This window comes from Topomyia yanbarensis, chromosome 3 (assembly GCF_030247195.1).
Source record: "Topomyia yanbarensis strain Yona2022 chromosome 3, ASM3024719v1, whole genome shotgun sequence".
Classification (NCBI taxonomy): domain Eukaryota; kingdom Metazoa; phylum Arthropoda; class Insecta; order Diptera; family Culicidae; genus Topomyia; species Topomyia yanbarensis.
Genome location: NC_080672.1, coordinates 154,811,065 through 154,823,592, shown reverse-complemented (window position 1 = coordinate 154,823,592; position 12,528 = coordinate 154,811,065). Strand labels below are relative to the sequence as shown.

Genomic DNA, 12,528 nt, shown 5'->3' with positions numbered 1-12,528 from the left:
TGCATCAAAAAAATATCCAAACGGCAGCCAATTTTGATCTTAAATTTAGGTTTTATTGGTCACCGCTAAATTGTATTTGATTTATTGATTTTTTTCGGTGAAATTAGAAAACGAAACCTTCTTTCTTCGTTGCTACGTTACGTTTCAGCCTACTACGCTTTAGCCGTCGTTGAACGCATAAATTCGCTCCAAACACACTCCATTCATTCACATCTTCTGCAAACTGACGAACGATTTGTCCTGTTCGGCTGTCTGCTTTCCTTGCTATTCACACAGTGAATTAAAATTAATTAAAAATTGGAAATCTATATGTAAAAGGCGAACACGAAATTATTGCGACACATTCAACACGGCATAACTTTTTTTCCCATTGGGTAAAAATCAACCAAATTTTGCACATTTTCTCATTGATGTGTATTGTTTACATGCTGTCAAACTCGAAGTCGTGTTTTTCGATTCAACGAAAATGGAGGTGAACCAACGCGAGTCGAGAGAACAAATTCTTCCCAAACACCTGGAATTTCCTACAGTTGGGAAAAATGTTGAACATTCACCATTCAACCGACTCCAGAGTGTTGAAGCCGTTCCAGGAGCGGTTGACGTTGGACCACGGCAAAGGAGCTGGAAGAAAACCGGGACCGGAGAACAAAAAGACGGAGGGAAAGGTGAAGCGGATGATTAAATCAAATCCCAACGTCTCAAGCCGTGATTTGGCATGTCGCAGAGCTACGTCCAGAATGTAAAGAAGAGAGCTGGACTACATACATACAAGGTACAGAACTTCCCAAACCGCGATGAGCGGCAACAATCGACGGCTAAAACTCGGGCACGGAAGCTCTACGAGAAGATGCTGACAAAATATGGCTGCTGTGTGATGGACGACGAAACGTATATAAAAGCCGATTTTAAGCATATTCCGGGGTTGGAGTTTTTCACCGGCAAGATCAAGTTCTATGTGGGAGACAAATGTAAGAAGAAGAAAATGTGGAAGTTCGCCTCCAAATATCTCATTTGGCAAGCCATCTGCTCTTGCGGATTGAGGAGTGAGCCTTCGTGAAAAAGGGCACAGTAAATGGCGATATCTACAAATCTGAGTGCCTCGAGAAGCGCCTTTTGCCGTTCTTGCAGCAGCACGACGAAGCTCCGCTATTTTGGCCAGATTTGGCATCATGCCACTATTCCAAAAGTGTCCTGGAGTGGTATGAGGCCAATTCTGTCCATTTTGTTCCAACGGACATGAATCCACTAAACTGTCCGGAGCTGCGCCCGGTGGAGCAGTACTGGGCAATGATGAAGCGGGAACTTTGGAAGAGCGAGAAGACAGTCAAAGACGAGAAGGACATGTTAAGAAAATGGAAAAAAACTGAGAAACTGGTACCGGATGACACTGTAAAGACATTGATGGAGGGCATCAAGCGAAAATGCGTTCAATTTTACACTCAAGGCTCCATTTCTTTTGATTTTTGAAGTAAATATATGTATAAAACTACCCTAAAATTTTGGTTTGATTTTAAACATTAAAGAAAATTGGCATGACATTTTCGGTGTCGCAATAATTTCGTGTTCGCCCTTTATGTATATGATTTATGGTTTTAGCTAGTTGTTTATAAAACGATTCTGGGGTTGGTTGGCCGAGTTTTCACTCCGCATTTGATTGTTAAAAACTTTTCCCTGATTTTGTTTCATAAATGAAAAAAATCACACGTGCGCTCGAGTGTTGTATCTTCATGACAGCGCAAACCGTTTATCAAAAAGTCTAACCAGAATGAGTACAGAAATTCTGAAAGCAAAATTCGTTCAACCAGCCCCGGTCTCCAGGGCACTTCGTTAGTTGTTAGAAATTTACATCATTTTCTCTAACTTTCCATAATAAGGCTGTGAATATTATAAAGTACTTACAAAAAAAATTAATTGTATTTTTTACCCGACCTTCGCTCCACAGCGCGGTTTTTTCATCACTTGTAGTGGACATGATAACTCGAGAATCGCTCAACTGAAAATTACGAAATGAGAACAAAAGTTAGTTTTTAAAAAAACCCTAACAGAAATTCATTCAATTATTTACAAAGCAACAATTATTACTCGATTGTCCTTCTATCAATTTCCTTACACTTTACCATCGATTTCAATAAACTTTTAAGATTTCTCGCGCTGATGTTTCATCGTTTCTCTGATCTCTGACTATTCCATTTAGCATATGTAATAAAAAACATCGCGAAACATTATATTCTAAATTATCAGGAAATTATAAATTAAAAATTAATTATTAAAATAAGTTTTCAAAAAAGTATTATAACAATGCCTTTCGAAACCGCATAATCAGTAGCTTCGAAAAAGGTACTCTGAATAGCATTGTCTAAAACTTCTTCAAAGATACCGTCCTTCTGTCAAGCTTCGTTAAAAAGTTTACGACATACAATATGCAATATACGGCTTCGCTCTCATGATTTTTTTTTGCACTGTAAAGACTCTTCTGTTCATTTAAATAGTGAATAGGGTGGTTCTAATGTTAATGATATCTTCGAAATTTACTATTTAATGATTAGATATAGTTTCGCAGACTTTAAGAATATTGGAAAAAAACGATTTTTTTAAAACATCGCTAAAACACCGTAGTTATACCTCTCTATAGTTATTAGCTGTAGTTACTATGCACATAAGTTTAAAGCTTGAATAGTATATAATCTCCGAAAGGCCAGATGGCTACTTGCATTTTAAAATTGATTGAATATTTTTGAATGACTAGTTCATAATTCCTTTCAAAAGGTTTAGGGTCATTCGCCTCTTCTGGAAAAATCTCTAACCCTATGTGAGAGATTGGGAATCGAGCCCAGATGAGCTGCGTACAAAATAATCGATTTTACAACTACGCTATGCCGGACCCCTTTTAATACGCAAGTCTAATAAAAACACATTCCCGTTTTTTAAACAATTTGATGAGATATATATTTCGTCTAACAAATCTCTTATTTTGTGGACAGAACCTTCGTGTAATTCTACCAATGGCTTCGACTTTTTCATTACACTTCCTTTTTAAAATTAACTAAATCTACCACACTTGTTTCGATACAATTAAATTAGGATCCTTTTTATATTATAAACTGTAACATTGGGAAAAATATTTAGGAAAACTTAAAATTACACAAACATGTTACATATGCCGCCATTTGAAAACGACTTCAACCCTACCGAACATTGCTAGCATGTAACAACTCCCTCAGCATCGATGGAACCATTTCAGCCAACTTGCGTCCGAGCCTGACGAAGAGAATAAGCTTTTGTTTTTTATCAAACTTCCAGCGTTCACATTTTTTATCTGTCCTGGCTCAGGTCTAGTGTTTATTCCGCCCGCTGTGCACAGTAATGTTATGCAGAACTTTTTGCTACAGTTGGCAAGAGTCCCGGTGCTTTCCCACACGTTGCAAGCTCTATTCAACGAGCATGATTCCTCGTGATGGCTATGCAACCTTTTCGTACTGCTCATAGGTGTTACGATTATTCCGAACAGATCAATTATTATCGACTACTGGCATGCGTTTTGTGAGTGTGGAAAAGAGTGGACGTTTGAATGCTCTAGCAGCCGCACACACAATGAAGACTATCGCGATATTTTTTTATGCGAAAGCACCTCTTTTCGGCTGCTAAATCCGATTACAATTTTGCGTGATTTTTTCTCGACCTAGAAGCAAACAAGCTCTGAATTGGGTTCCATTGTAATTGTTAGAAACAAGCACTTGGAATGGATCTAATTTGACATTTACTGAGTGCCGTGTGATTTCACTTCATTCCTAATTCGCTGCGTGAAATTGTCGTTACAGGGATCCTAATTTGATTTCATACTATAATATTGTTCAAAACATGGCCACTTTCCATATCTACCTCAAAAGCAATTTTCGATCCTGTTCCAAGCAGGCTCAATTACACCCACCTAATCCAACCAGAGAAACAATCAACCAATCTAATTTGTATTTTCTTTCTTTCTCTCTCCCAGGTAAGCAACCCCGGAATGATTCTAATGAACCAAACAACACTACTGGTACGAAATTAAATTAAACATACACAGTGGAAGGCAGAGCTGGGAAAAAGGGAAAAGTCAGTTGATAAAGTGAATTACCCAGATAAGGATAAGAAAGAAAGTTAAAACGCTGCGCGTCGGCTTTGGCTTACGGTTCAGCCAAAGCTCAACAAAAAGGTAGCGAGAGTCGCAACGAAAAACCACCAACCAAACATCAGCAGCTAGATAAGCTGTTTTCCGCTGCTCGGTGCATTTTTTCCTCTCCCGGTGCGGATTTTCTCGTACTGCACGGTTCGTGGTTCTTCCATCAGTGGTCTGATCAGCGAAGCTACCAGAAGTGCTCAAGTTTCATGAAGTGAGATTGCTTAAGATTTAAGTGAAACTAAGGCAAGAAAGAAAAAGTGAACCAGTTGTTTCCACTTTTTTCTCTTTTTATCCTATCACTCTGTCCTCTACTAGTTACTATTGGCAGGAAGAGCAAAGAAACAACAGCAGAAGGAATAAAATGGACGAGAAAACTCTGGTAAGCCAATTATCTTAATACGGGAGGCGGAACGGGTTCACCGGATGGACAGGGTTGAAAGGGAGAGATTATAATAATTTCAATTTATATTTCATTAGAGAAATGCATCGCATGTGCGGCTAAATTGCGATTACTTCAAGAAGCTAGACTGCACTTGGAAGTAGAAAGGATCAAAATATAAAAATACGGGGAAATGAGAAACCTTGCACGTTGAACCACTGAGTGGTGTGTCCGACGGCAAAAAGATTCTGTTTAAGGATGAATGATAAACTGATTTTCGTGCGGTTGGTCTGAAGAATAAGTGAATTGTAGCGTAGTAGTAAATTAGAACTGTAAGCACGTTCTGTGAATATAAGGTTCAATCCTCGAAAGAGTTCGGTTAACCTGTTTAAGGACTTTTCATACTTTTAGATAGCCGCCTCCCTCTCATAAATTTAAGTAGTCTTTTATCAAACCCCTCCCCTAACCATAATATAAAAACCATGACATTTTAAATTTGCGATAAAATTGAAAATCACATTATACACATTAGTCCTCAGTTAAAAATTGCATGGAACTGTTGCCAAAAGTCACTAGCGGAAATTCGGTATTGGTCGATTGCTAGTACTGAAGTCAATAGTGGTCAATCGGTTTCGGCGGAATAACACTTCTTTTCGCATTCCCGCATAATTGGAGTTTGCAATTGGGCATATCTATTTGCGAGCATTATTCGAGTTTATAAAAGCAATGAACATTAAGAAACAGTTTAAAATATTTTGACGTTCTTATCTAAATGATTTTGAATGTACCATTATCAAACTACTTTTGTTATCCCCTGAAATAAGATTAAAATTAACAAAATTCGGCAGAAATTAGTTTAAATTTAACAAAAACTATGAATGAAATAATAAATTTAACATAGTATCGAAGCTAAAATAATTTCTTTGACTTAGTTAATATCTTACTAGAAGAAAGTTTTCGTTGTTGAAATATAGAGCTATTGGAATGGTCGGCATCTCTTAGATTCTAGTGATGACTTCTGGGAAGTTGTTTTGACTTTTCCGCAAGCAATAGAAATTCTCTTTCAATTACCAGTATGCCATTTTGAATAACAAAGACAACTTATTCACCAGAATGAAAATGAATAGATTTCGTGACTCATTAAACACCCTTGAAGATTGGATGTTAGTCATTATATACGAGAACACACGGTAAGTGTTTTGTACAATCTTGTATAAAGCCTATCTTCGAACAATCAAATTTTCCCCGTCCGAAATCGATCGTCGTTTCCTGCTGAGCCTAGTCTAATAGGAATTAATGGTGCGTTTGAATAAATGAGTGCAGACGGTAAAACACCACCTCCCCCTTTAGTTGGAAACACCCATGAATAATGGAACATCTTCGGCTGTCCGTGGTTTCGATTCTCTATATCGACTGTTATATGGTTGTTTCCAACGCACAGTACTCCAGTGTTTCGTTAGAATTTTCCGATTGCTTTTCTAGAGTGAACGAAACCTTATCTCACCCACAGATCGTGATTAATTACCTCGTCTGGTGAATGAGGCGCTCGGTAGACAATCAAAAAGTGATGGAATTGTTTTGCGTACAAATCAAAGATCCAAATTATTTTCGTAGATTGACGTGCAAGGAAGAAAACGGAAATAAAGCAAACGTGACGAACAGCAAAAGTTCTTCCAAAGTACTGCAACGAAAAGCTACAACTTCCATCACTCTCAAGAAGTAGGATGGCTCGTGCCTAATTAAACAATTTATTATTCAAACAGTCTCAAATTAAAAAGCGTTAAATAGAGAACAATCTTCTCGCCTAATTTCCTTATAGTTTGATTGAATCACCCTTTCCAACACTTTCCCTTTCTCAAAATTTGATACTTTCCGATTCGACCCGCATTCATCGCTTCCACGAATTGGATTTTGGATTAATCCATTTTTTCGTATTCACACCTTAGAAGAAAGACTATCCGGCAGTATTCTTCGCAATTTTATACTGAAGAAGACATTTTCAGGCAACTGCAGAATTGGTAGAATTATGATCAAATTTTAATGTCGACAACAGACAAAATCCTGCCACGAGCACCGAAAGAAAACGAGGTTAATCAATGCAATATTTGCCCTATCTTTCGCACTTTTCGTTTGAATAGCTTGATTAAATGCAAACGATCCCTACGGGCGACAACACGATGAAGAGGAAAAAATTCTCATTTGGAATAATATTTTTAAACCATGTACTGATGTAAGGGGAACAAGATTGGATGGTTTTACCTAAAATTGTCCTCTTACAGCTATTTTTCCAAAAATGATTTCAAGTTGATGTCCGTTTTCGTATTCCGGGGTGACTTTGATAACCAGCACGTTCACCCACATTAAGTTATTGATGTCAATGTTTTTCATTCAAATGTTTGTTTAAACTAATTTTGGAAAGATACTCCTAGTTAAATAGATGTTAATTGGTATTATACAAAGTATTCAATGTACTGTAAAATTCGACTAACCAAAATTCGTATAATTTGTGTCCAACTAGAATAAAAGATTCTGAAAACCTTTGAAACTGCTAAAATTGTTTTATTTCAGTGCTTTATCAATGTACAAAATGTTTCATCTATTTTAACACGTTGGAATATTGAATAATAAAAAAAAAGTTGCGAGTTTTAGCTTAAAAAAATTGAAATAATTGCCAACTAGTTTCACAAAAAATTATATTTAAAATAAACAAACTCTTAAAAGTAAATTTGGTACATCCCACTCTCTTGCTCAATTCTGAGATTTATATGTTATATGAAAAATAGACACTTTATTAAGCTTCGTAAAAATAAGGTAAAGTCAAATTTCGGTTTTTGTAGTTTTTGTACCCAAAAACCGAACAAAATACTCAAAAAGTATAACAAACCAATATTTCATAAGTTTAGAGTAAAAATCATTTCAAACTAAAATGATTCGGTAGACTATTCTGGTTTAATAAGCGACCTACGAAAAAAGTTTCGAGTGATCAAAGTCACCCCGATGATCAAAGTCGCCCCGGTTTACGGTACTAATTGGGCTTCTAATGTGCATGTTAGCAATTGGCTGCTTTATTGAAAGCTACGAGAGCGATTTTTTTTCAATTACATTTGCGGATGATCCTAATTTATTAAAACCAAATATGTATCTCAATAAATAATACAAGATCAGTAAGTTCTAACTGAAAACAAAAATAATAATATTGGTGTGACCATTGATGGTTGGTTTCGGGACTGCTGAATCTGATTCTCTGGGCCGAATGACAATGTATAAGTTTCATAGCATGCTGTGCCACAAAAATTAGCAAGTCTAGTGCTATCATATTTGATGACAATCAGATACAATCGCTTCCTGAAATTCCTGAATTTAGTACATCGGATTAAAGATTCTTTTTACTATTATTTGGGTCATCAAATTACATCAACCTTATGATCTACGAATCATATTGCAAGTAATGCGGGCACATTCAACTACGATTTCGGATATTCCAGAATTTAGTTCCCTGGACTTTGTTTTACATTGATGTTACCATCATGTGACACATGAAAGGACTTCCCATTGACGATCTACGAGGAATCCAGTGATATATATCTGGTTTATGAGACTCTTGAATCCGGTTACTAGAATCGAAGATTGTTTTCGAATTCTATTATGTGTCACATCTAATAAATAAGAGTGAGAGATGATATTTGTAATTACACGCAAAACTGTGCATTTTACGATCGGTATGTGGTATTTAGGAAATCGGTTAGCGAATTGAAATATATTTCCAGAAATTCTTGAATTGTGGGTAGAAGTGGATCTTTATAGTCTATTCTAATAATGAAAGTTCATAAATTGCTTTTATTTGATGAGACGGTGAGAATATTATAAAACACTTCACAAGCCCAGACAGAATAATAATGACTAATGACTTAATAATTAAGAAAGAGGTCAAAATAAGAGTATTTTCAATAAATTTAATTCATTTAAGTAAACAAACATTAATTGCGGCATCTTTTTATAGAACCACTATAATTTTCTTACGAGAAAAGTTGTTTTACACTGCTTTGTAGGTTAGGTATTCAAAATTAGTTACGCGTTATCAAAATTCTACAAAATAAAGTACCATGAACAACAATTCTGTGAGGATTTTGCATGCTTCGATATAACGTACAATTTTTAGTGAGGAAGGTACGTTAGGGCAAGGTGGGGCAAATCCGACCGTTGGGTAAACGCGACCCCCCTCTGTTACCGAAAATCAGAAGCACTACGCGAACTAATATCAATGTTGTCGTGTAGAGCATCGAAAATAATCATAATGGTGGTATGACAGCATTTCATTAGTCTACCTTGAGATGCTCAAACGACAAAAGGTGTGTTTTTAGAACTTTAGATTTGACTTTTGTGCATCATTGACTACAGGATATTTCTGATTGTTAAAGTGATTGCATAATAAATGTAAGTGGATTTAAATTCTTTGATTAAAATCCTACAAAGTGCATAGAAGAATTTAGTTCAACCTTTTTCATATTTTTTTTTAATTGCATCGTAATGAAAAATGACGCGGTGGGGCAAATCCGACCACTAAATAGTGGGGTAAATCCGACCGCTTTTTTGCTAAGAAAATTTTTATTTTTCAGATTGGAATATATTTTTGTTATTATTTATTATTTTTAAGCAAAATGGTTCATAATTACAAACGAAAGACACAAAAACATGATGATTATAGTATTCGTCGAGCAATTGCTCCGATGCAAATGGGACTGTTCGTGATTGTAGCATTCCAAGATTGACATTGAACTCCATTTTCTTCATGATACAATTTAATAACACAACATTCATTCATTTGTCATTGAAAAACCATAAAATTTGGATAATAGCTGCACTAAAACAACCAAAAACATAGGGAGTCGGGTTTACCCCACCATTTTTGAAAACAGCAAAAATGAACATTTTTGTAAAACGCTTGTATCACAAGATATTCCCAAGATCCAAATAAAATGCTTTATATAGAAAGATGCCCAGGAGTCTAACCTTTAATTTGATATATAAAACGACTTGATCCGATGCAAAATGAGCATTTTACAGCCAAAACCATTTACTAGGTCGGATTTGCCCCACCTTACCCTATATCAAAGTTTACCTTAGTAGACTTAATTTGGTAGCTGAATTAAATTTTCTCTTCGGATTCAACCAAACAAAATTTAGTAATTTGGTTGAACGTGTAAAAATTTTACATGTTCAAAAAGTTACATTTTATGGAAAATTTTTTTTCTAAAGTGAAAAAATCTCGGAAATTGAACGGAACCTTTTTGACCTTTATCCGAATACGAGAAGTTAGGGTTATACGGCCTTTTGTTATTCATATTAAATATTATCATTTTCTCGAGCATATATCTCTATTATTTTTCAATAAGGTCGGATTTGCCCCACCTTACCCTATATCAAAGTTTACCTTAGTAAACTTAATTTGGTAGCTGAATTAAATTTTCTCTTCGGATTCAACCAAACAAAATTTAGTAATTTGGTTGAACGTGTAAAAATTTTACATGTTCAAAAAGTTACATTTTATGGAAAAAGAAAATAAAATGTAACTTTTTGAACATGTAAAATTTTTACACGTTCAACCAAATTACTAAATTTTGTTTGGTTGAATCCAAAGAGAAAATTTAATTCAGCTACCAAATTAAGTCTACTAAGGTAAACTTTGATAAAGGGTAAGGTGGGGCAAATCCGACCTTTTTGAAAAATAATAGAGATATATGCTCGAGAAAATGATAATATTTAATATGAATAACAAAAGGCCGTGTAACCCTAACTTCTCGTATTCGGATAAAGGTCAAAAAGGTTCCGTTCAATTTCCGAGATTTTTTCACTTTAGAAAAACTGCAAAACATGTATGATTTGCATCGCGGAGCAGAAAAATATTAAACATAGAGGATTTTGGGTACGAAATGACCCAGTACCCCACTTTCCCGTATTTTTCTGGAAACAAAAATATCTCCATTCAAATACCAAGATTATTTCCTTTTAAAAGAGGTATACATTGTAATTTTCTCATTGCTACTTCAAAAGTTATAGCATTTATTATATTTTTCCTCCATATTTTCCCGATTTTAAAAATTACAAGCGAAGTGGGCGGGAGTCTAGAATTGTCCAAATGATGTGAAATTTGGCATCTGACATTTTTTTGTAAGCTTGCGATTCCGTGAATCGAAGAACTTATCACATAAAAATCCGTGGGAGAAGTAATTTGTTTGGATTTGTAAAAAAATACCTTTACATTTTCATTGAGCCTTATGGATGAGACAACCACGTTTTGGGATTTTGTTTCGATATTTTCCAAACAAACCTGGCAAACATATTTATGCAATGTGATTCAGTGGTGATACAGAATACAATCCAGATAACTTATTTTCAACAAAAATTCATATGACCCTTAGCGTTAATGGGCAGTATGCATCGTTCCTGAGAAGCAATTAGTTCCAAATAGGTAATCTCAAAAACACAAAAAATGTAAATAACAACACTTGTTATGTAACATGTAAGATAATATGTGCATTAGGGTGGGACAAAAAATGAAATCCAGCTCCGAGCAACTTTTCAGGTACCATTTGGGTCCTACAACAACTGTGCAAATTCTTAGCTCGATCGTTGAAACTATATTTTTGCGCCCACTGTTTAAAGTTTACATGGGATTTTGTATGGAAAAACTAACTTTCACAAAATAATTCCTCCGGAAGTCGCCCATTGCTTCCTAAAAATAATTCGTTATGTGGCTTTTTTGGGAAATTTAACAAAGAAACAAAGTCTCAAAAACTACGAAACGATCTGACGCTTGAGAAAAAAGTTATTAAGCAGAAACCGATTGATGCTCTGACGATTGATAAAATATTCATTTTTTCTAGCACCACTGCTGTTGGCTGTCCAATTATATGCAATTTTGTTTTGATCTTCTCTTAATGTGTTTAAATCATTTATCTATGCTGTTTGGCCACTTCGCAAGGGTTTTGGGGGATAAATTGAGGTTTCTTTTGTACATAATAAGAGAAAGTTAAAAATTTTGTATATTATTCGACCGTCAGCAGCAGTGATGCTATGAAAAGTGAAATTTTAATCAATCTTCAGGGCATCAATCGGTTTTTGCTTAATAACTTTTTCCACAAGCATCAGATCGTTTCGTGGTTTTCTAGACTTTGTTTCCTTGACAAATTTTCTATAAAAATCAGTCATCTATTTATTTTTAGGAGATAACGGGCGACTCTTGAAAGAATTATTTTGCAAAAGTAGATATCCCCATACGAAATCCCATGTAAACTTTAAACCATTGGCGCAAAAATATAGTTTCACCGACCGAACTAAAAATTTGCAGAGTTGTTCTGAGAGCTAAATGGGACCCAAAAAGTAACTCGGAGCGAAATTTTATTTTTTTCATATAACCATGTCCCACTCTAATGTGCATTGGAACGTAGTAAGCGAAGCGACCCCTTTTGCGCTCATATTTATTAATTAGATGGAAATCGACCGCATATCAGTCCCATTAAGCTTTATTCTCAAAATATACAGTAACGTGGATTTTTTTAATGATGATAAAAGAACCAATACTAATATGATTGAGTTGCATGACACGAAAATTTCAACTAGGTCTTCATGTTGAAGCGCAAATGGGACTGATATGCGGTCATGGACCGTATACTCGTTGAATGAATCTCCACTGCTAGCGATGAAGAGGAAACCACTATATTAGATTTTATGAGTTTATTTTATTGGATATTTATTACTAACGTACGAGCGGTCCCGGTCGGTGTCCTGTTATGCTGTACCTCTGGCTTCTGCAGTCGAAAATATGCTTTTTGTTTCACGATCCATCCTATCCGGCGTTAGCACACACTGCAGAAACGGGGACGGCCGGAAGTTATTCAACATGTAGGCAATCTGCTGGCATTACAAACATATACACGACTACGCTCGTGTACCCAGCACTGACACTGGGGCAGCTGCATGTGGGTGGTTC

At 35.6% G+C, this 12,528-nt stretch overlaps 1 protein-coding gene across 37 annotated transcripts in view; it reads left to right on the top strand.

The window, feature by feature from the left end:
- The window catches only part of LOC131692185 (protein muscleblind), a 782,320-nt gene that overhangs the window by 537,288 nt on the left and 232,504 nt on the right, over nt 1-12,528 (top strand). For 3 of the 37 annotated variants that reach the window (XM_058979080.1, XM_058979079.1, XM_058979073.1), the window contains exon 1: nt 4,475-4,538. The exons of 29 other annotated variants lie outside the window; for them this stretch is intronic. Coding sequence is in view for 2 of the 8 variants with exons in the window: in XM_058979069.1 (XP_058835052.1) it covers nt 4,366-4,370; nt 4,475-4,538 (69 nt within the window). In the remaining 6 variants the exon portion in view is untranslated. 5 more of the 37 variants (XM_058979074.1, XM_058979069.1, XM_058979076.1 and 2 more) reach the window with 3 other exon arrangements.